This window comes from Rattus norvegicus, chromosome 3 (genome assembly GCF_021556685.1).
Source record: "Rattus norvegicus strain SHRSP/BbbUtx chromosome 3, alternate assembly SHRSP_T2T, whole genome shotgun sequence".
NCBI lineage: Eukaryota > Metazoa > Chordata > Mammalia > Rodentia > Muridae > Rattus > Rattus norvegicus.
In genome coordinates, this window is record NC_141536.1 from 20,886,870 (window position 1) to 20,908,525 (window position 21,656).

Here is a 21,656-nt window from a genome sequence, read left to right on the forward strand (position 1 = left end):
GAGGAACCTGGCTCAAGAGCAGCATGTGTCGGGCCCAAGGAGACGAGGCAGGGTTAGTGGCAGCCATTACCATGAGCTGGGAGCTCTCGGAACCCCTGCTCCACCCACTGTGGCTCCCTGTAAGCAGCTCATGGGACAGAGCCACAGTGGGACCTGCTCACAAGGAACAGAAGTGAGAGGCAGAGATCCACTGAGTGCCCCCACTGGTATGGAACATGATTCTGAGGCAGTTTGGGCTCAGGCCTCTTAATTTCAAGTTCTCATTGTCATGGTCACAATGGAAGGCCAGAAAGACTGTAACACAGAGCAGAACAGGGCCAGAAGAAGAGTGGGGGCTGCAGGTCCTGAAGGTCAGTCAGCATAGCAGACCTGCCTTCTCAAAGAGCACGCATTAGAAGGGCTCTTCCCCTGGATGCTGATGGAACAGCTATGTAGGTCTAAGGCTCATGGAAGAACAAGACAGCACATTCCCTCCAGCAGTGGATACTCCAGTGAGATCTGACTTTCATCAGGGAAGAAGTCTTGGTGGACCAAAATAGTCTTTGGGTTAGAGGACTCTTCACAGCTCTGCTTCTGGGCAATCAGAACTGGGCTCTGTGCATGGGTGTCTGTTAGGTCTCAGCTGACCACTCAGGAGCTGCAAGCAACTCCTCTGTCAGACCACTGTTGTGAGCTCTCCAAGAGCACAATTAGAGCCATGAGAGGCTCAGAGTGGAGTCTTGAGGATGAGACTGAGCCACCAATTGTACATTCCTGTCATATTCTCAGGTCTTTCTGGAAAAATCCTGGGGACACAAGGATCTTGGTTTTCCAAGGTATGGACTGACAGCTAGGCAGGCTCTGCTGAGGGACACTGGACTTCAGACATAAAGAATTTCTACCTTGTTTCTGTCTTTTGAGCCCCCTAGCTCCGTGAAGCAAGGTAGGGGTTTATTTCTAGTTGAGAGACAGGAATCAGAAGCTCAGAGAGGTTATATTACTGGTATGAGGTCACATGGCAGTAAGAATCAAGGCAGGCATTCTTAGTCCAATGACTGTTCTATTCTTGTCCAATTGAATTTCCCAAGTCATCTGGAACCCCCTTGTCCCATCTGTGTTAGGGATGTGTGCCTTAAAAGAAAACATTGACAACGGGTGACTTTTCCCCCTTCTTTTCTATTCATCAGATAGCGGAGCCTATGCTGTACTGGTTGCAGGATCCATGGGAGGATGGGCCTAGAGTAGAGAGGTCAATCACAAGGCAGGGGAAACAGACGGAGGCCATGATCAGCACAGGTGCAGAGGAACCACTCTTTTTACCAAATGTGGGTGATCGAGACTTTGGGTGCATGATACAGGGGAGCCACAGTGCTCCAGGAAGAGGAGAGTGAGGCTGGATATGCAGATGTGGCAGGCTTAGACTTGGAGGGACTTGTAGGAGACAAGTACAAGACAGCCTTGAAAGTTGGGCTAAGAAGGGTGGCTTTTCTTCCAATCTAGTGGGAGGGATGCAGTCAGAACACAAGAAACCTTAGTGCTCGTGGAGCATAAAATGGATAGGAAGCCAAATGCTCCTCTTTAGGCATGGAGGTCTGCCCAACTTCCAGTCCTGGACCTCTGGAAGATGTGAGCACCAGAGTAGGGAGGTCTGAAAGTGTGATTGGCACAGAGGTCCCGGAAAAGAGCAGGACTCTGTGGCCTTTGTCAGTCTTGGCCTGGCCCTGGGTATTTTTCTGTCAGTTGTGTGGGCCAGGTAAGTCTGCTCATTGGATATGAAATCCACATTTACAAGGACAGCATCTGATTTGCAGTTAATTTGTTGATGCAGCAAAACACATTGTTTCTAAAGGTCAGGGGGAAAGTGGCATTGGAATAGCAACTTAATTACCTGGGTGGCACGGATGAACGGGCACCCCGCACAGATGATGCATCCTGTGCATGGCTATGGGATGGAAAATGTTCATCCGCTGGGCACTGACTCGGGCAGGGGGCAGACAGCTTAGTGTACATGAGAAAGGAGGGGACATCTCGGATGTCTGGGAAGCAGCTTGTATGTGTCACGGGCATTGCCTGTCCATCTGGCACATTTGCTACCACAGAGGGTCCTCTAACTGCTGCTTTGGATTACATAGTTCAAGTCTGGCTTAGGGACACACAGAGACGAAGGAGACAGGCCTGCAGAGGAGGGTCATCATCTTAAGACAATTTCTGGCTGCTTGTGGAGGGGGAGTTCTATGATGTCTGTATTGGGATAGGGGGCTGCTTAGGAATGGACACGAGGGGTTGGAGATTTAGCTCAGTGGTAGAGCGCTTGCCTAGCAAGCTCAAGGCCCTAGGTTCGGTCCTCAGCTCTGGAAAAAAAAAAAAAAAAGGAATGGACACGAAATCCCTCCATCCTTAATGGATGGCCATTCTAGGACTAACCCTTCAATGTCCTTAGGAGGTAAAAGTCACATTTCACTGTGGAGAAAAAAGGAACGCAAAAGGATATAAAATGTTAGTTAGTAGGTGGGGTAGTCATTGAAGTCAAGGAAGACAAACGCTTGGAATCCAAGGGCTGTGCATGCCAAGCTTGGGGTATGCAAGGGGGAAGAGAGAAGAAACAACTTTCCTTGGGAGGGTATTTGGAGAGGAGTTCTGCCAGAAAAGGTGGGCATGACTAACGGGGCAGTTGCCTGTGAGAACTGGTCTCCAAGGCTGGTCCTAAAGATGACCTCCATTATTTCTGTGCCATTCATGATCTGCATCGTTCCTTCCCCACAGACTCATCTGGCGCCACCGAGGAGGCTGAGAGGAAGCTGGATGGGGCCTGGATTTCTCAGTTTGTCCTGGGAATGTGCTGGGAACAGAGCAGGCGTGAAAGAATTCACAATTACACTCTGTTGCTATTTAATGAGGGAAGAGTTCACCTGGTTAATTTTCCTGGCTAGTATTCACATCAATACTCTGACCTGTGTGTGAAGCGGACCCTGTTGGGAGGGGAAGACAAAGCTTTCTATGGCTTTACAAAGGGTCTCTGGGCCAGGAGCAAGGCTCTGCTACTCTTTGGGACTGGAAATCTGCTATTATGCAAGGTATGGAAATAAAAGAGGGCTTCTTTTGATATGCCTCCAAAGGGGAGTGTATTGAAGTGATATTTTTGTGGAGTGTTTCCTTTGAAATGCCCAGCCAGTCTCCGAGGCACGGCTCTCTTCTGTCCCCCAACTCCTGTCATTATTTCCAGTTCTCTTTACCCAGCCATGACTGAGCTGATCCTGCTTGCTGGGGAGGATCAAATGCTTGTCTCTGCTTCAGAGTTTCAGCCAGGCCAGCTGGAGCATACCAGGCCCTGGGGATATGTTCTGGACCTGAGTGGCTCAGCAGGACACGAGAAAGAAGTGGGGGATCCTTGGTCCCAAAGCATTTGCAGAGGTAACAAGCTCTTGTCTGGTGGATATTCTTGCAAAAATGCTGAACAGGAAGGATCCTGACCTCCTGACTGAGGATAGAGTGGCCATCTGCTTGCTGAGAGCCCACCCACACAACATGGTAGGAAGGAGCTCTCTGCAGAAGAAAAGTAGGGGGTTAGGAGCTCCCTTGAAGGGCTGGGGTACCCAGAACATGCCGGTCGTGCGGAACAGTCTGGGCTGAAGGCTCTGCCATGGTGGTTGTACTGCATAGGCAGGGAAACAGAAGTCTCTCATCTTCCCTCACAGCGTCTGGAAGACAGACACCTGAGTGCACGTCAGCCTCTGCCTGCTTGCTGCCTACAGGGTATTTTCATATGCCCACTGCTTGCTGTTCTGAGGTGCCACCTGTGTGAGAGCTGAGAGGGCATCTGGGACTAAAGGTGGTCCTGAAGGATAGGTGCAGTTCTTGCAGAGGAGTCTGGGCAAGTGGTCTCCTGAGAGGCTGGGCTCAAGATCCAGGGCTCTCTGCCATACCGTGCCTTCCACGCGTGTGTGCGTGCTGTGCTGAAAGCCTCTCAGGCCGCTCTGAATAGCTGCGCACTCTTTCCAATGTTGACAGGAGTAGTATTTTGTAGTGGTGCTGGTTAATTTGTAGTGGCATTTGTGGTTTGAAGCCTTGTCAAGATTCCTGATTACTTCCCGTGCAAGGAGCTCTGCTGACGGGGAAGTTCACATGCTGAACAAAAGCAGCCAGGCAGCTGGGAGGGAAGGCTGCATGGTGGCTGGGTGACCCAGCCAGCTTGGGGGACAGTGGCAGGGGAGGGAGGAGGCCCAGACATGGGCCAGGGGGAGGGGAGCCTTTTGTTTTTAGTTGGTGCAGGTGCAGGGCCTGAATAGGTGGCATCCCATTGGCTGTTGGAGGTCGGGTACCAGATGCGGCTGGTGGCTGGGCAGGGGCAGGGGGCTCTGCTGACTGTACTATTCTTCACCCAAACAGAAGCAGGAGGCAGGTGCCTTTCTGCTCCCTCTACTTGATGGCCATCTGGGATGCCATCGAGGGTGTCTGGGTGACATTGTCCAGGAGTCCCACTGGTGGAGAGGTGAGAGGAAAGACCTTCAGATGTTCTTTGATACCAAGAGGGGCTGCTGGCTCTTGGCCCAGGTTGTGTACCAGGTCTATGCTAGGAGCTCAGCAGATAACTGGTTTCAAGAATGCTACAGAGAAGGCAACATTGCTTTAAAAGGCAGAAACAGTGAGGCTCAGTGACTCATCTAGACCAAGCCTCACAGGTAACAGGTGGCACAGACATAATTTAAGCCCAGGTATGCCCACAAGTGCACACACTTTCCCTGATACACAACACACATAGAGCAGTGGCAGGCAGATAGTGATATATGCTCTGTGAGCTCAGGGCACTGCTCCCCCAATCCCCATGATGCTGTTCCCTGACATCCTGGAGCTCTCTAATCTGTGAAGTCTGCTCGACCCCACGGGAAGGTCTGTCTGAAAAGCAGCCTGCATTTCTCTAGGCCTGTGCTCTGCTTGGAGAGTTTGCTCAGTACATTAAGGGCCAGGGCCAGCTCAGCAAAAGCAAGACTCATTTATCATCTCTGGAATGGTGTCCACTCCAAACAGTACAGCAGTAGGAAATAAAAATAAAAGCTTCCACCTAATTTTGCAGTGGTACAGATAAGAAAACTCCATGACCTCTCACTTCCCAGCCCAAGAGAACTGGTCAAATTCCTATGCTCAGCAAGCTGTCAAGACCCAGGCCTTGTCCCCCATGGCCTCGCCTCAGCCTATCACAAGTGGCCCTCTTGGCCATCCCTCAGAGCAGCTGCTCTACCTCACTTGTGCCTATGTCCTTCTCAACACACTGGTTACACTTCTCACTCACCCACCTGATAGAATCTTGCCCCTCAGGGCTGCTCTCCCCGAGGGTTCTCCATTCTCCCCACTCCTAAGAGCGGGGAGCATCTTGCTTCCTGTCTTCCCTAAGAGGGGCAGTCTTTGGTGGTGGTGAGGAAAGTTGGGGGTTCACACAGAGACTTCTGGTTTCTGGTACAGGCCCGCCTATGGTAACAACAGTACAATGCTCACCCATGAGTGGGTACCTAGCATCAGGTCCTTTCAGGCCTTTACCAAGCACTTGCACCAACAGATTATCCTCATCACTTGGGCTACTTTGTCCTTAGCACCAGTCACATTCCTAGCTTGCTTTTCATCAGGAACCCCTCCCCACCTCTTTCTGAGATAGAAAGGTAGAACTCTGTAGATCAGGCTGGCCTCAAACTCACAGAGATCCAGCTGCCTCTGCCTCCTGAGTGTTGGGATTAAAGGAGTGTGCCATCACCATCAAGCTAGGAAAAACCTTAACCTAGAGGTATTTTAACTTACCAGGCTGAGCTCTAGGGCTATTTCCCAAAGCAAGAGCCTTTCTCTCTCTCTCTCTCTCTCTCTCTCTCTCTCTCTCTCTCTCTCTCTCTCTTTCTTTTCTTCTTTTTCTTTTAGTGGAATGCTCGTATGGAAGCATTAGAAAGCTTAGATATGAAATATCCCTAAATTTCCCCAGTGTGTCAGTTAAAGAAAGACAGTTGGGTTTGCTAGACAGGGGAGTGGATTTATTTTATTTTATTTTATTTTATTTTATTTTTTTCCGTGTCTAGGAACCACTGGATGGAGAACTTGGTTTCAAATTCCTGGACCCTGGAATACCTTCCTATCTGTGTCAGAGTCTACCATCCAGAGCCTCAGCAGAGTTTAAAATCCCAGCTAATAGGTTAACAACTGTTTTTCTTCAGCTTCAAATGAAGAATATCAGAAGGCTGGGGGAATATGCAGCTTTCCAATTTGTACGGACTGCACACAGCTCCCTGCAATGTGTGTTTGACAGGACTGACATTTTGTACCGCTGTGAGATGGGAAAACGTGTGACATTTTTATTCATGGTGGCGTACGCCCTTGTAATGATCAGCTCTGGTCGGTGTGCTTACCGCAGCAGCCCCGAGCCCTCGGAGAACAAACAGGAGCCCAAGGTGCCAGCAGTTCCACTGCCTTATTAAACACTGCCAGGATCCTAACGAAGACCAACTGCTGGAAAATCTCACTGTCAAATCCTCAAGGACACTGTCAGCGCACAGCTAACTGCATATATTTTTCATTTAAAATACTGAAATCCAGCATTGTGCCATTACAACCAAGGGGAGGGGTGCCCACTCCAGCCATTCTGTCAGCTACTTCTCCTGAGCTCCAGATGTTGGAGCCAGATGCCCAGTGGGATTCAGGGCTCAGAGAGGGGTTGAAGAGATGGACACAGGCTCTGTGAAAATGCAGCCCTACTTTCATGGTGGGGGGCTGAAAGTTATAGGGTTCCCAGAAGAGTCACTTAGGAAGTCTACTCACTAGCAAGCCAAAGTGAATCTGCATAATTAGAAAATTCTTTTGGCCCAGCCAGCCATCTTCCTGGAGGTGCAACCCATTACTTCCTGCAACTTGGTGCTAATCAGCCTTCTGCTCGGTAGCAGACCTCAAGACATCTGCAGGAACACACAGCCACAGTAGGTGTCACACCTTGGCAGAAAGGCTGTGTGTCAGGGTACCCACCTGCAATCTCACCAGTTGCCTCAAACCAGAGGTCTCAAGGTTACCAGGCAGGAGGACTCTCTCTCCCTTCTGGTGGTCATTTCTAACGCTGATGCATGCTGATGGATGGAAGCCAGTTCGCCTAGGTGATTTGTTTATGGCTGTGTGGTAATAATATATTGATGTACTTATTTTGTAAATATGCATTATTTATACAGTGCTTCTATATCCATACTCCAGCCCATATGCACTAAGATACAGCACTATTTACTTATGGGATCCCTGGTGTAAAAGGCCTAACAAGCTTCCCTGTGTGGTTCCTATGGGTTTGCAAAAATGGCCAGTGGCTGGCTTGAAACGACCCATGTTCTCTACCCAGCAAGACACAGGCTTATATTTTTAAAGCCATGTCTATAAGTTGGTTATCCCAGAACATCGTGGGATAGTGAAGAGCTGACCATCTGGGGAGGGAGATCACAAGAGCCTGGGATAGAAGGAGGAAGCCATGAGGAGTAAAAAGACACATGGGTGGGAGAAGAAACTGGGCTGTAAAGACAGGAGGGCTGCACCCATTTCATTGAAGGAAGCACTGGAGCTCTCAGCTGGCCTGTGCCGTGAGTGCAGTCCCTCTCTCACAGGCTATGCTGCAAACCTCAGCTGAGTATGTCGAGGACACATATAAACCAGTTCTAGCTTTGTGTTGCTCTGCCTCAAACTCCAAACTGCCCTGTGGAGGGCACTTAGCTGACTGCTGACTGCTCTGCTCTGCCTGGGAGTCTCCACTCATGAAATCAGCACCCTTGGTTGAGCTCCCCAAGCTCACCTGCAATATTAGGGATGTCTTTAGTTGTCTTTCTAACTTACCTATTCTGTCCCAGTAATTCAGGTCCCAGTTGTCAGTCCCTTGAACACAACCTGTTCCTGGCTTGAAGTCATGCTTGGGGTATAATTTAAGCTCCCCCAAAGCTTGGCTACTGCCCAGATCTTACCTGCTGGCCTCTGGTGACCATGTTGGCCCCTATTTCCCTGGAGTTCATTCTCTTGTCTGGAATGCTCACTCCCACTCTGGCTCTATCCAATACATGATGAGTATTATGGAGAGCTTCTCTAGATCCAGTTGGAATGCTCCCTCCTCTAGATGGCTGCTCTGTTCTCTACTCCCAGACTTGTGCCCATTTCATTTCATTTCCTCTTTGTAGCATTTGTGGACTGCTTCTCCCAACCACTGAGCCATGAAGGCAGACAACATCTAATTTTCTGTGACCCAGGGGCCTTTGCACCTGCCATGCCTCAAACATGTCAGATGAGTGAAGGGGTAAATCCTGAAAGGATTACTGTTGTGTTGGCAGAAAGACCAAGTCCTCAGATTGTCGCTCATAAGATGGTAGTGATGGCAGAAGGCTTTCGATAGAGAAAACTGCTGCTACTCCCCAGCTCTGCCAGGTGGGGAAAAGGAAATGAGAACACCCATGTCTCTGCTGTGCACATTGCTAGACACTTGGTGGGCATTCAGAAAATGCCTGTGTTAAAGCAACTGGTGTTGGGACAACGTAAAGTTCAAAGTACAGGCAGAATGCATGAGTCTTAGACAGGAAAAAGAGAAATGCATCAAATTGACCTTGATCTAGTCAACCAAATACCCAGGGAAGCAGGCAGAGTTGATGAAGAGGGCTAGGTGGAAGGTGAGGAGAGCCCAGGCTTTGGCACTGGATGGGTATGCCTAGCTTGAACTCTTGCCTTGATCAGGTTGCTTGACCTCTCTAGGAAAAACACTTGCATCCACTGTGTACAGCTCTTGAAAGATTAAGTAACATGAGGCTTGGAGAGCAGTCCGTCCCAGCACAGCAGGTCCACACTATTATGAGAACCTCCTCAGTGCATCTGATCCCTTCTTATGCTGTATCTCTTGGTTGGTCCCTGTGACTCCCTTCTCAAGGGCATCTGTAGGTTAATAATTCCCCTGCATAGGCAGTGTCCAGATCACTACTGGATGCAAGATATGTGATAGGTAGCTCCTGGCATGCATAATGGCCACTGAGCAGAACTTTCTGCCAAGCCAAGGACACTGAGAGCCAGGCAGTGGTGGTGTACACCTTTAATCCTAGTACCTGGGGAGTAGAGGCAGCAGACCTCTGAGTTTGAGGTCAGCCTGGTCTACATAGGGAGTTCCAGAACAACCAGAGCTGTATAAAACCCTGTCTTGAAAAGCCAAAAAAGAAAAGAAAATTAGACTAGTGACATTAGGAGATGCCATAATAAAAGTGGTGCTAGAAACTGCCGGCACATCAGCCCTGGGGCTCTCCACCAGGTGATGCTAGAAGTCAGCACCTTGGAAAGGAGGACAGGATACAGTTCCCAGGCACAAAGCCCATTCAGACTTTCTTCCTGCTTAGAACAAGAATTTCAACTGGTCAGGCCACTCAGATTCTATTCCTTGGTAGTTTTAGTCGGATCTTTCTTGAGGTTATACCTTGGGCTAATACAACCACTTAAAAGGTAAGCATTCTCTAATTAAGCACTGGACAAAGCGAGTGCTGGCTAACCAGGGTAGTTTAGGACTAGGAAGTGTAATTTCTCTGGCTTGGAGTCTTCCCCATGTAACTAGGACATGGCTGGAAGAAGCTGCTCCCACTGGTGTTAGGTTAAAGATTGTAGTCTAGCTACTGAGCAATGCAGCTAGCTGTAGTGACGTGCTCAAGTTGACACTGAGGAAGTGATAGGTCCCTATGGGATGGGAAGGAAAACAAGACTGAGACCAAAACAATTGGGGTTTAAATTCAAATGGCAGAACAAGGCCTTGGGGATGCCTCTTAGCTTGCTGACTTTGAATCGGGGAGCTACAGGACTAGGGGTTCTGTGAAATAAGAAGTCCAGTGACTGCAATGCCTATTTTTATAGAGTGGCACAGTCCCGGCTATGATTCACTCCTTCACTCCTTTTACCTGGGATCCTCAGTTCTAATCTCCCTGGCTGATACACACTGACATGCCTGCATGCTTGTTCTCTTCCCTCTGTTCTACCCCACGGTTTTTCTTTTCTTCTTCTCTTCTCTTCTCTTCTCTTCTCTTCTCTTCTCTTCTCTTCTCTTCTCTTCTCTTCTCCTCTCCTCTCCTCCCCACCCCTCCCCTCCTCTCCTCCTCTCTCTCTCTCTCTCTCTCTCTCTCTCTCTCTCTCTCTCTCTCTCTCTCTCTCTCTCTCTCTCTGAGACAGGCTTTCTCTGTGTAGACCTGGCTATCCTGGAACTAACTCTGTAAGATGGCCTTGAACTCAGAGATCCACCTGCCTCTGCCTCCTGAGTGATGGGATTAAAGGCATTCACCACCACGGCCTGGTACTTTTTTTTTAAATCTGGCGTTCTGCTTGATGTGTGCCCTTGACTCTGCATGCTCTTGTAATCATAGGTTCCCCTCAGCTCTGGATAAGAACTTTTCTCTGGAACAGGATAAGAGGCAAGGACACTTTCCTGTTGGATCTCCTGCACACTGTTTGATTGAGTCCTCCTCTCTTTGAAAACCACCTTCCAGCTCCTTTGCAGGAATTACTCCTTTATCTCTGAGGTGTGTGCATTCATGGGATGTGTCCCCTGTGTGCAGGAGACCTTTAGCCATGGTGACTGGCTGGGAGATGGGCTCAGTCAGTCACGGCCATATCTTGTGTGGAAGTTACTTCTTTTCATCTTCATCTTCTAGTTAGAAGGATGTGTTCTGCAGTGGTAAGTCATGTGATCACTGCATAGGAGAGTGTTAAGAGTGACACTTGAAAAAGTGGGAGAAAGGCCTGGCTTACTTGATTTGGTACCAGAATTAGACCATAATCATGGCCCATACAAACAAATAATTTCTTTTTGGAAACTGAATTTGGAAATATGTCTTGAGAGCCCACATACCCCAAACAATATAAATTTCTAATATAAGCCCTTCCTTGGTCTTCAGAGCTGGAGTGGTACCTGACCTAGCCAATACCAGTCAACTCCTACACGTGCCCACACACTTCTCCTGTATTCACCACCTTCACACACACCAGGACATTACCCAGCATGCTTTTGAGATTAATGGTAGCTTTGGCTTATGGTATCTCCACCAGGTGCAGAATACCAGTATACTTGTCTTGGCACCAACTGAGACACAGAAATGTTAAGGAGGGCCTAAGGTCTGGAAGGTAACCAGAAACAAAGCCTTATTGTGGTTCCATATCCTGAGATCCTGGGCCACTGGCTCAGCTTCTGCATCAGATTAACAGTATGCATCCATCAAGGAATCACCATGTTCTCAGCAGAGCTGGGGAAGATCCAAACTTCAGGTCAGAACATGGCCTGAAATGAACTCTGACTTCTGAGCCACACACTCTGGAAGAAGTCCTTATTATCTTCTTGCCTATCCTGTTCTCAGAAGGAGGGGGATAAGCCTTGAGACCCATCCCTAACAAGATGGCCTGGTGGGTCACATGGCTTGGTCCACTGCAATGGCAGCAGCAACTGTGGCATCTGCTAGAACAGAGACCTCAGGTTTTAGCACAGCACCTGGCAGGAAGTGAGAAACTCAGTATTACCCTCTCCCTCAGCTGCTCTTAAGAATGGCCAAATGCCAAGTATGTAAGATAGGTGCCCTTAGGTCCCAAGAGGAGCTGGTGGCAGCAGAGATGTTCTGTCACCTTGACTTTCCGCATCCATCCTTCACCTGGGCTGAGTGTGAGTGGAGCTGGTGCAGTTTGACAGGTGCTATTCTGAGGCAGGGTTCTGAAGGCTGCTTCCACACTACATCAGGAGCTCTGCCCACATTGCTGAGTTCTCTAGTATTGCTAGCTCCCCAAAATAAGAGGAGCACTTCTTAAGTGCTGCATGTTGCAACAGAAATCTACTGACTTTCTACCTCAGCCTCTGAGTTTCCATCATCTGAGCTCTCTTATTATTATGACTGTCAGACTCATTGGCAAGTACATGTAGAGTGCATGTGGATGCATGTGTGGAGGTGTGGACACCTACTTGCCTGTGCATATGTGAAGCCAGATGTCAATGGCTGATGTCTTCCTCAACTACTCCCCACCTTGTGTTTTGAGACAAAGTCTCTCAGTGAGCCTGGAGTTTGAAGTGTTGGCTAGACTGGCTGGCCAGTAAGTTCATAGAATCTGCCTGAATAGGTCCACCGAGCCCTTGGGGTAGTGATACATACATGCCTCACTAACTTTTTACATGTGTATCAGAGATCAAATCCCAATCATGTTTGCATGGCACTTTGCAACCAAGCTACTCTCCAGCCCCCTAATATGTGATTTTTCAGACAGAGTCTTCCCCATGTGACCTAGACTGGCTTCATACTTATGGCAATCTTTCTGTCTCAGCCTCTGAAGTTCTGGGATTGCAGGCCTGATGTCTGCAATTTATATTCTATGTAACTCAGAGACAAGGGCCTCTTCTTCTGACAGCTCTTCCCTCCCCCTCTTGAATAGGTCCAGGTAACTTTGGGGTATAGAAGAGTGTCTTACTCCTCTGACTTGTCCTTCACTTTCCCATGGGGCATGTATGGTTGACCGTAGGACCTCATAAAGACACAACACAGTACAATGTGACAGGATCCAAGTTCTTAACACTCAAAGCTGCCTCAACTTGTAAATGGATCCTTATTTATGGAAAGGGAATTTGCAAGTAGTGTTTGAGCACTAATAGATTATCCAATTTTCTCCCCAAATGAACAGAATAGCAACTGAGATGAAACCAAATAACTTGAGGTACACATATGGAGAAGTCAAACAATAGTTAATTAGTTACAGTCCAATTTAATCATCTATGGTAATAATAAAACCAATGTGTGTTTACAGACTGCTAGCTTCATGCCAGGTCCTGTTGAAGACTGTGAACCTCTAAGAGGTTTATGTAATCATGGGGGAAGATTGGTACTAAAGAAATGATCACAAGACTCTGTGAGAGATTGGTGTGTGCAGAGTCCTGGGGTAGGGTACAGAGAAGGACCTAGAGGTTCCTACAGGAGCCAGGAGGCTTACAAGGGGACACGCTCTGAGTTTGGACACAGAGGTAAAGGACCTCCTGGGTTAGGTCAAGGGGAAGATGGAATCATTAAGGGAGACTAGGAACATGGTGGTGAGATGGCAGTCTTCAAAGGCCATGGGGTACTGCAGTGGGAGTGTCAGTCAGGAGGCACAGTGCATGTGATGGTCATTTGGCTTGCTATCCAGGCTGTTAGAGAAGTAATGGAGAGGGGAGGACTGAAGTGTTCAGGGTTGGTGTGGGTGAGGTTCTGAGGTGGGAGCTGAGGATATGGAAGGAGTCTGGCAGGGACTGTATGCTCCAGTTTGGGGTGGTGGTGGTCTGTGTTTGAGGTGTCATGAGAATGCAGGACACCTCTGGAGGTGTGAGTGAGGAATGGCACTTCTACAGAACTTCTCAGGATACTCAGAGCCAAGGGTTTTGAGGACATTTGTTGTCTTGGTAGCATTTCGGTGTAGCTAAGACTGGCAGTAAAGGACAGGCTCATGCTTTTGGTTGTATTTCCAGAGCTGGTCTTAGGATGGTGTTCAAACCTGTCACAGCTCACCAGAGAGCTACCATGTTATTTGATTAGGATACTGGTTTAAACATGCATGGTGGTGTATGCCTTAATCCCAGTTGGAGGGAGGAAGATCATGGCAAGTTCAAGGCACCAGTCTGGTCTATACAGCAAGCCAAGCTCTAGGATAGCAGGACTTTGCTTCAACAAAACAAAACAAACTTTTAAATTATTTTATACGAATGGGTATTTCACTTGTACGCATGTCTATGCCCCATGTGTATGACTGGTGCCCATGGAGGCCAGAAATGGATGTTAGATCCTTTGAAACTGGAGGCACAGATGGTTGTGAGCCTCTATGTGGGAGCTGGGAATTAAGCTCAAGTCCTTTGGAGGAGCAGCCAGTGCTTTAAACCATTGAGACAACAATCTAGCCTCTAAACAGCTTTTGAAACTTTACATTAAAGTTCATATTCCCTTGTTCAAACAGAAGGAGTAGAGGTACATTTCAAGATGTGTGTTTTGGAATCTGTACATTGGAAAACAAGCAATTACTCATTTTGCAGATCAGTGAATTGTGGGAAATGAAGCAAGTCTGGAAGGTCTGAGAACTGGTCCTCCCATTTCTTTCTCAGTGAGCCTTGGCAGCCTGCACTCAGGGCTAGCAGCAAGCATCCCTGGACTTCAGCATTCGTCCAGTTCTCTAGCAGGGAGGGAGGGTTGCACTCAACCAAGAGGAGCAGAGGAGTTGTGCTGGTTCAAGAGTAGACATGAGTGAACCATGCCAGCACAGCCAAGCTGTTTCCTTACCAGCTTATGACACATTTCAATAAGCACAGATATTCAAAGTACTTGGTAGCCTGGCCATTTGACTAGATGCAGAGAACAACTTCTATAGAAAGTGCTGCCACCTCTGCTGACTTCTGCCAGGGGAGAAGGGTCAAAACATCATGTTGTTCCTGTGGGTGCTCCCACTGCTGGGGAGGTCCCTGCTTCCTTACCCCTTCTAAAGCCAGGGACAGGAAGGAAGTCCCAGTCCCCATCTCAGAAGAGTGAAACATGGGATTTGACTCTCTAGCCTCTTTTCTCTTTCTTTTACTTCTACCTGGAGAGAAGAGCTTCTCTGGGGGTCTGGGAAGGAATCGGACATGCCCTATCCTCCCTTCCATAGTCGGACATGCCCTATCCTCCCTTCCATAGTCGGACATGCCCTATCCTCCCTTCCATAGTCGGACATGCCCTATCCTCCCTTCCATAGATCCCTCTAAGTAGGTGTTTTAGAACAGCTGTACCACTGTTTACTGATCCTGTGAGGATTAACTTAGTCCTTTAAATTCTGAAGCAATGACTTAGCAACCATTTGGCCTTAGGACTTATGTAGTATTCTCCTTTTACTCATTTCTTTTGAGTCAGCATCCTATGTAGCCCAGGTTGGATTTGAACTCTGATCTTCCTGCCTCCATCCCCCATCAAGTGCTAGGATTACAGGGGTGTAACATTCAGCCTAGCTTTAGCCTTTATTTAAAAGGTATGCATTTTAGGGGCTGGCAAGATGGTTCAGTGGGTAGAGGTGCTTGCTGTCCATTCTGACTACAGGATTCACACGGTGTAAAGAACTGATTTCTGCAAGTTCTCTCCTCTCCTCTCCTCTCCTCTCCTCTCCTCTCCTCTCCTCTCCTCTCCTCTCCTCTCCTCTCCTCTCCTCCTCTTCCTCCTCCTCCTCCTCCTCTTCCTCCTCCTCCTCCTCCTTCTCTCTCTCTCTCTCTCTCCCTCTCTCTCTCTCTCTCACTCTCTGTTCATTTGTAGGCCTATCTCTCCATCATTATGTCCTACACGGGTGGAGACTGGGTGCTTACTTATCTTACGGTATGTAGATGGAACAGTATATATACAAATAGAGGCCCAGTCCCAGCCTTGAGGAGAGCAGCGGGTAAGAAACTATCTTTTTTCCCTGGCAGTGGTTTCTCTTGGCATTGAGATCCCCTCTTGTCAGCTACTCCCATACTGCTGAGGACTCTGCAGAAGGCCTTTTTCTGTCACCCTGTAGGATGTGTCCACTGGGCTGTCTTGTCTAGGCACCAGCACCAGGGTTGTAATGTAGAAGGGTTAATGTCGCGATTACAACAGCCCTGGTTTTTACAGTCCAGAGAAGTGAACTTTTTGTTTGTTTTATTTTGTTTCATCTTATTTCTTACTTTTGAGACACAATGTCATGTGTATCCCAGACTGGCTTCAAACTTATGTTGTTCCTGTCTTAGTTTCCTAAGGCCTAAGATTATAGACATGTATTACTAAACCCAACTTTAGTTAAGCAAGTGGGCTTGAAAAAATCCATAGGAATGTAAGCCCAGAGTGAGAATGTCGAGATGGTTAGGTACGATCTGACTGGGGTTTGAGTGGCCATACTGACAATGTGGGTCTGAGCAGGTCCCTTCAGGTCTTTCATCTCTTGACCCATAAAATAAGGTCAATAGTCCCTGCCTTCATATAGGATATTGTGAGGCCTGTTCCTCCACCTGCAAGGAGAGGATTTACATACTAGGGTTATATGAGTAGCACTGATGAATCATAAGTGAACATTTAGACTTTATTATAGATTAGAAAAAAAAAACTGGACTGGTATGCTAAATCTGTGACGTTAGAGATACCATAAGAGGAAGCTACAGTCTGGACGCAAACCAGGTTCAAACAGTTTAGAGAGCAATGTGCAAGTAAGGAAAACACAGAAGGATGTAGCACATAATTTTTAACTGTTAGAACTCTTAAATCTCAGACTGGCCAGAAGGACTGTACCCCTGCCATCAATGGCCCATCAGAGAAGGTCCTAGGGAAGGACTGAAGGACAACCCACCAAGGGGCAAAGCTGGAAAGAATTAAAAAAAAGGGTGTCTGTGGTTTCTCCATCCCCCTCCTCCCTGCTAATCTGTCACCTAATAAGAAGGGGCCCAGCTCAAGTGAGCTAGCTGGTGGTTCACTTACAGCAAACTGATTAAGAATGTTCAACCAACAGCAGACTGTAGACCTTTCCAGAGAAAATAAATAGAGTGTAGACTGTATGCAAATGTGTTTGTCACTTTGACAGCACGTCTCAATTAAGGCATCTTGCGGCTGTGGGTAGGCTCTGTGGCTGCAGCTGGAAGGGAGAGCCCGCTGCATGGCTGATACTAGGGGCTTGACCTTAATCCGTATGCATGCATTAAAAAAAAATTCCTGCCTTCCTGTACACTTGCATAATGCTGGCAGCCACGTGAGGGAAGTGACAAATGGGGGGTGGGTGAGCCACTTTCATCCTCTCCAGTTTGCAGACCTGTGAAGGCACAGACAGCTCTTATTTCAACAGAGTTTGGGGTGGCTTTTTAATTGTTTATCCCCCACCCGTGTGAGCACACACACTCTTATTCTGCATTTAGCTGGGAATGACATTAAAGCATTTCTCTATTTCTTGCTGAAATGGAAAGAAGGTCTCTCTATTTCACATAGGGCCTCCTTTTTTGTGTGTTTTGAAAAATGGAATGTTTAACACCATGAATCCCCCCAACCCCCACCACCTCCTCTTTCTCTGTAATGGGCTCCCAACTCCAGTGAGGGATCCTTTCATGGGCAGGTTTGAATGTTCAGGAATGAGGACAAAGGAAAGCAGGAAGCTGACTCTGGAATGCCATGCTGGTGACAACAGGGCTGTGCTTTCAGCAAACATGGCCAGGAACTGGGGTGTGGATTGTTCCGATGGGGCCTAAGCCCCTAAGGAGACAGGTCCTCAGGGTGCAGACACTGGTGTGCTTTGAAGAGAACTGCTAGTTAGTCAGTGCTTCTGCTTTACGGGATGTCCTGGGTCCTATGACATCCCTTTAAGTATAAAATTAGAAGAGGGGCAGATTTCCCAAATTGATGAGGTACGGACATAATTATCCGAAAAGACTGATTAGAAGATAGTGGTTTCATGTGCCAGTTCATGCTTTGCAATGAGAGCCTACAATGGCTGTTTTGCTAATTATTTTTCCTTTTACACTTTTATTTCTCTTGCATGTGTGTTAGCTTATGTATGTGGAGTGTGTGTGTGTGTGTGTGTGTGTGTGTGTGTGTGTGTCTGTCCACGCCCAAATGTGGAAGTCAGAGGACAAACTGGGAGAGTTGGTTTTCTCCTTCTATCACACAGTAGCTGGGGACTGAACTCACATTGTCGGGTTTGGTCATGGGCATCTTTACCTGCTGAGCCATCTCAAGGGCCTGGTTCTCTTTAATTTTAAATAGTTCAATACTTGATATATAATGGCTCCTGATGAATGTCTCTTAACATAAGAAATATTTTGCATGAAGGATTCTAGGCTCCTTTTGAGGTGAAATAGCAATCCTACTAACAGTAAATACAAGTTATACAGACAGGTCCCTGCACATATGTAGTAGACATGTAGCTTGGTCTTCATGCTGGTCTTCCAACACCTAGTTATCCCTGACTTGGGTGCCTGCCTGTGGATCCTGCTCCCCTAACTGGGCTGTCTTGTCTGGCCTCAGTGGGACAGGATGTATCTAGTCCTGCAGTGACTTGAGGTGCCCAGGTGTGTTGGTGCGGGGGGTGGGGGGGACCGCTCCATTCTCAGAAATGAAGGGGAGGGCGGGATGGGGGAGGAGTCATGTGAGGGGTGGACTGGGAAAAGGGGGGGCTGCGATTGGGATGTAAAGTGAATAAATAAGTAAATAAATAGGTAACAATAAAATAAAAATAATCATAGAGTAAAATCTAAAAATACACCTCATACAGACTAGCTTTATCATACTTCATCTAGAGAATGGCTAAAGAATCAGATGACTTAAGTTCAGTAATACAATGTAGCTTGTGGTCCTTGGTTAGAGCCCTAGGACCAGAAAAACAATGACGACTACAACAGGAAACCTTGCGGACTCTTGTTACAACCATACCTACGGAGCCATGTTTCAGATACCAAATCAAACCAAAAGCACCAAACTGCACACACCACACACACACACACACATTTATATTTAATAAATTAGAACAGTCAATTGAAGAGAAGTAGGGAAGGCTACATAATCCTTTTAATTGAAAAATATAGCCACAGGTAGGAAATGGATGAAAATTTCAATTTCTCTAAAGAGTACAATGTATTAGTTAAGAGGAAAGAAATAAAACCAAATGAACAGACAATTTTTTAAGCACTCAGGTCCTTGCAAGCAGTTGGGTAAAGAGTTGTATTTCTAGAACCACAGCAAGGGTGTTTACTCAGAGAAACACAACCCCCAATATTGATTTTCAGGGAGTACATTAATAAAGAACTCCTAATTGACTTTTTTTATAAAGCTTTTGCTTGTTGCCTTTTATTTGAAGGTGCAAAGAAGGGCCTGGGACGCCGAAGTGTTCTAATGAGATGCTTAGCTAACAGACACGTTAAAGGCAGTACCTAGGAGTGGAGGGGGAAGACAGCAGGTACATTTAATGACTCCTTCTAACAGTGGAGCTAGTAATGTCCAATGCCAAGTTGTTTCCACCCACACTTTTGAAAATTTATCTTCAAAAAATGTTTATGTCAAACACTTGATGGTGTGAAGAGCATGGAGTTGCTTTGCTGGAGAGCTTGGTGCAAACCTGTGACCTGCTCACACTCCAGCTCTGACACAAACAAAACCATGAAAACCAAACAGCCCTGTGAATGGGCAGAACACATACCTGCCCAAAGTGGACTGTGATTGGTCTCCGGTCTTCTCGAAGTTTGGGGTCCTTGGCCTCTGCCAGTGGGGATGGTATGGTCTTTGGCAGTGGATCTTCTGCAGAGGATGCACAGCCATTCTCGGTGATGTCCTGTGGGAAGAAGGAAGGTCTAGGCTTGCACTGGGGTCCTGGTCCTTTGCCCTCTTGCTTCATTCCCATAAGCCAAGAGGTCTGCTAAGAACTACCCCCAGGCTGTTCTAAGTCCGCCCCCCTGGGAGAGGCGGAGGAACAGAAGCTAATTTGGCCTTCTGACACTGATGTACCAAAGAAGCCAAAACTATCCACGTGAAATTATAAACATAATTTTCAGTGAAAAACCTATTTCATTCTGTATTCTTCTATGGCTATTTTCATTTTCACACATTCACTTTGTCTATATGCAGACATTTAAAAATTACTTGTAATCACAGCTCATGCATAATTTTATATCCTGTTTTTCTCCAATATAAGCATCACCATGGTGCCACACAGTCATTATAATAATAATTTTAATGGATGCATAATATTTTCATTTTGCAGACATCTAATGATTTAATAACTCATCCCATCACTGGTGGGTGTGTTTTTTTCTTTCTAAATGCTAACAATACATGTCACATTTTTCTTCCCTTTTGTAGTATTGCCTTTGTAGAAATTCCTAAGAATGAAAGCATGAGGTCAAACAAACACTTTCTAAGGCTTTTTATTCATTCTACCAAATTGCTTCCCAATTTACACCAACTATCTGCAATGGGTGTGTTATCAGTTTCACGGTACTTGTTAGCCTTATCATTTTAAAAATGTATTGCTAATTTAATAGGTGGAAAATTAGACCTCATTGTTGTTTTAATTTGCATTACTTTGATTATTTGTGAGTGTGGCTTTTTTTCTGTCTGCTTACGGTGGCACTACAGATCACTTTCCTGGCCCTTTCTTCTCTTCCTTGTGTTTCTGAAAGGGCCTAAGGGTTTCCCTGACCTGCAGAGTATCTACAGGATGAAGAAAATCTGTTAAAACCTAAACATTTACATTTCATGTGTGTGTCTGGTGAATGAAACTAAGAAAACTCCCATGTGTAAGGGGTAGTCCATGGCTTCTTTGGCTGTGCTTGTCAGCTGAGCATTGGTGTAGACTAGTGAAAACATGGACATGTTCCCCTTTTGCAATAAGCATTATATGTTTTATTGAGGTCAAGCAAGTGCTTAGGACTAGTCAGAGAATAAAGGTACAAATAAATAACATTTAAGTAATCATTTTTTTTTCTTTTTTCTTTTTTTTCGGAGCTGGGGACCGAACCCAGGGCCTTGCGCGCAAGCGCTCTACCACTGAGCTAAATCTCCAACCCCCAAGTAATCATTTTTTTAATCACAAAAATAACCCATGCTCTGAATTAAACAATATAAATAATATAACATCCAACTTTTCCCATTATAAAAACAATTATACATTTCGGTCAAGGAAGACGCTTCTGATCATTGGCTACCCTTTCTCAACTGAGAGAATCATGAGACAGAAAAAGAAAGTGGTTACTTAGGAAGTAATTATGTACTAAGGAGGAGACATAGGTAAGACCGCTGAGCCTCAGTTTCCCTATAAGTAAGTGGGGACATGGAGCTGGGGATGAAAAGGAGATAGATAATGTAACATAAGTGTCTAGAGTATCGTTAGCTACCCAATAAACTACTGGAATGAAAAGAGAGCTTTATCCACGCATATGTGTACATCTGTATGTGTGTGCATGTGTGTGAGTGAGTGTACAATGTTACATACCCAGCTGCCTACTTCCTGGCTTCCTTTCCTAAGGAATCAGCTGCTGTACAAGCCAACCTAGAAGTCTCTGCTCGGTCAATGATACAGGAAGGTGATGACCTTTTAGCCTTACAAACAGGGCTTGGGCATGTGGCCCACTTTGGATTGGCCAGTCTAAGCTAAGCTAAGGCTCAAGTGATGAAAGGGGCTGCTGACAGCCAATTAGAAATGGATTGTTTGGAAAGGGGCTGCCCTAAGGTGCCTGGGTCAAATGGAACAAAGTAGAGGAGGGGCTCCTTCCGTGTCAGAGAGCAACTAAAGGGCAAAAGGGGCACTTCGGGTGTGTGTGGGTGCATCTAGAGGATTAACACAGGGTGAATGAGGCCAAACCTTAATAAATTCAATTTTGGTCCAGGAAAATATCCTTCTACCATGTGTGCGCGGCAGGAAAATATATTAACTAGGAAACTACTAAATAATTATTTTAAAAAGAAAACATGATCGTTTTGGGGAAAAGTGCCTTAGCTTAAGCTTTAAGTAAAAAGTGCAGTCTTTTAGCCTTATCTGTTCTACCAACTAGCTGCCTGGTCTTCTAGACTCATCCACCCTCTGCAACGGTTTCTTTGTTTTTACAACAGGGAGATTCCCAGTTGTTTGGCCAAGGCCCACTGAGAATGGTTTAAATGAGATGAGCTGTGAGGAGGCCTTGATAGAGCCCAGTATAGTGCAAACAGAGGGGTGTGTCGGGGGCTCCT

General features: G+C 46.7%; 1 protein-coding gene across 50 annotated transcripts in view; it reads right to left on the bottom strand.

The window, feature by feature from the left end:
- The window catches only part of Dennd1a (DENN domain containing 1A), a 488,046-nt gene that overhangs the window by 26,075 nt on the left and 440,315 nt on the right, over positions 1 to 21,656 (bottom strand). For all 50 annotated transcript variants that reach the window (XR_015683115.1, XR_015683114.1, NM_001434229.1 and 47 more), the window contains one exon: positions 19,132 to 19,263. Coding sequence is in view for 48 of the 50 variants with exons in the window: in NM_001434229.1 (NP_001421158.1) it covers positions 19,132 to 19,263 (132 nt within the window). In the remaining 2 variants the exon portion in view is untranslated. The remainder of the gene's footprint in view (positions 1 to 19,131; positions 19,264 to 21,656) is intronic.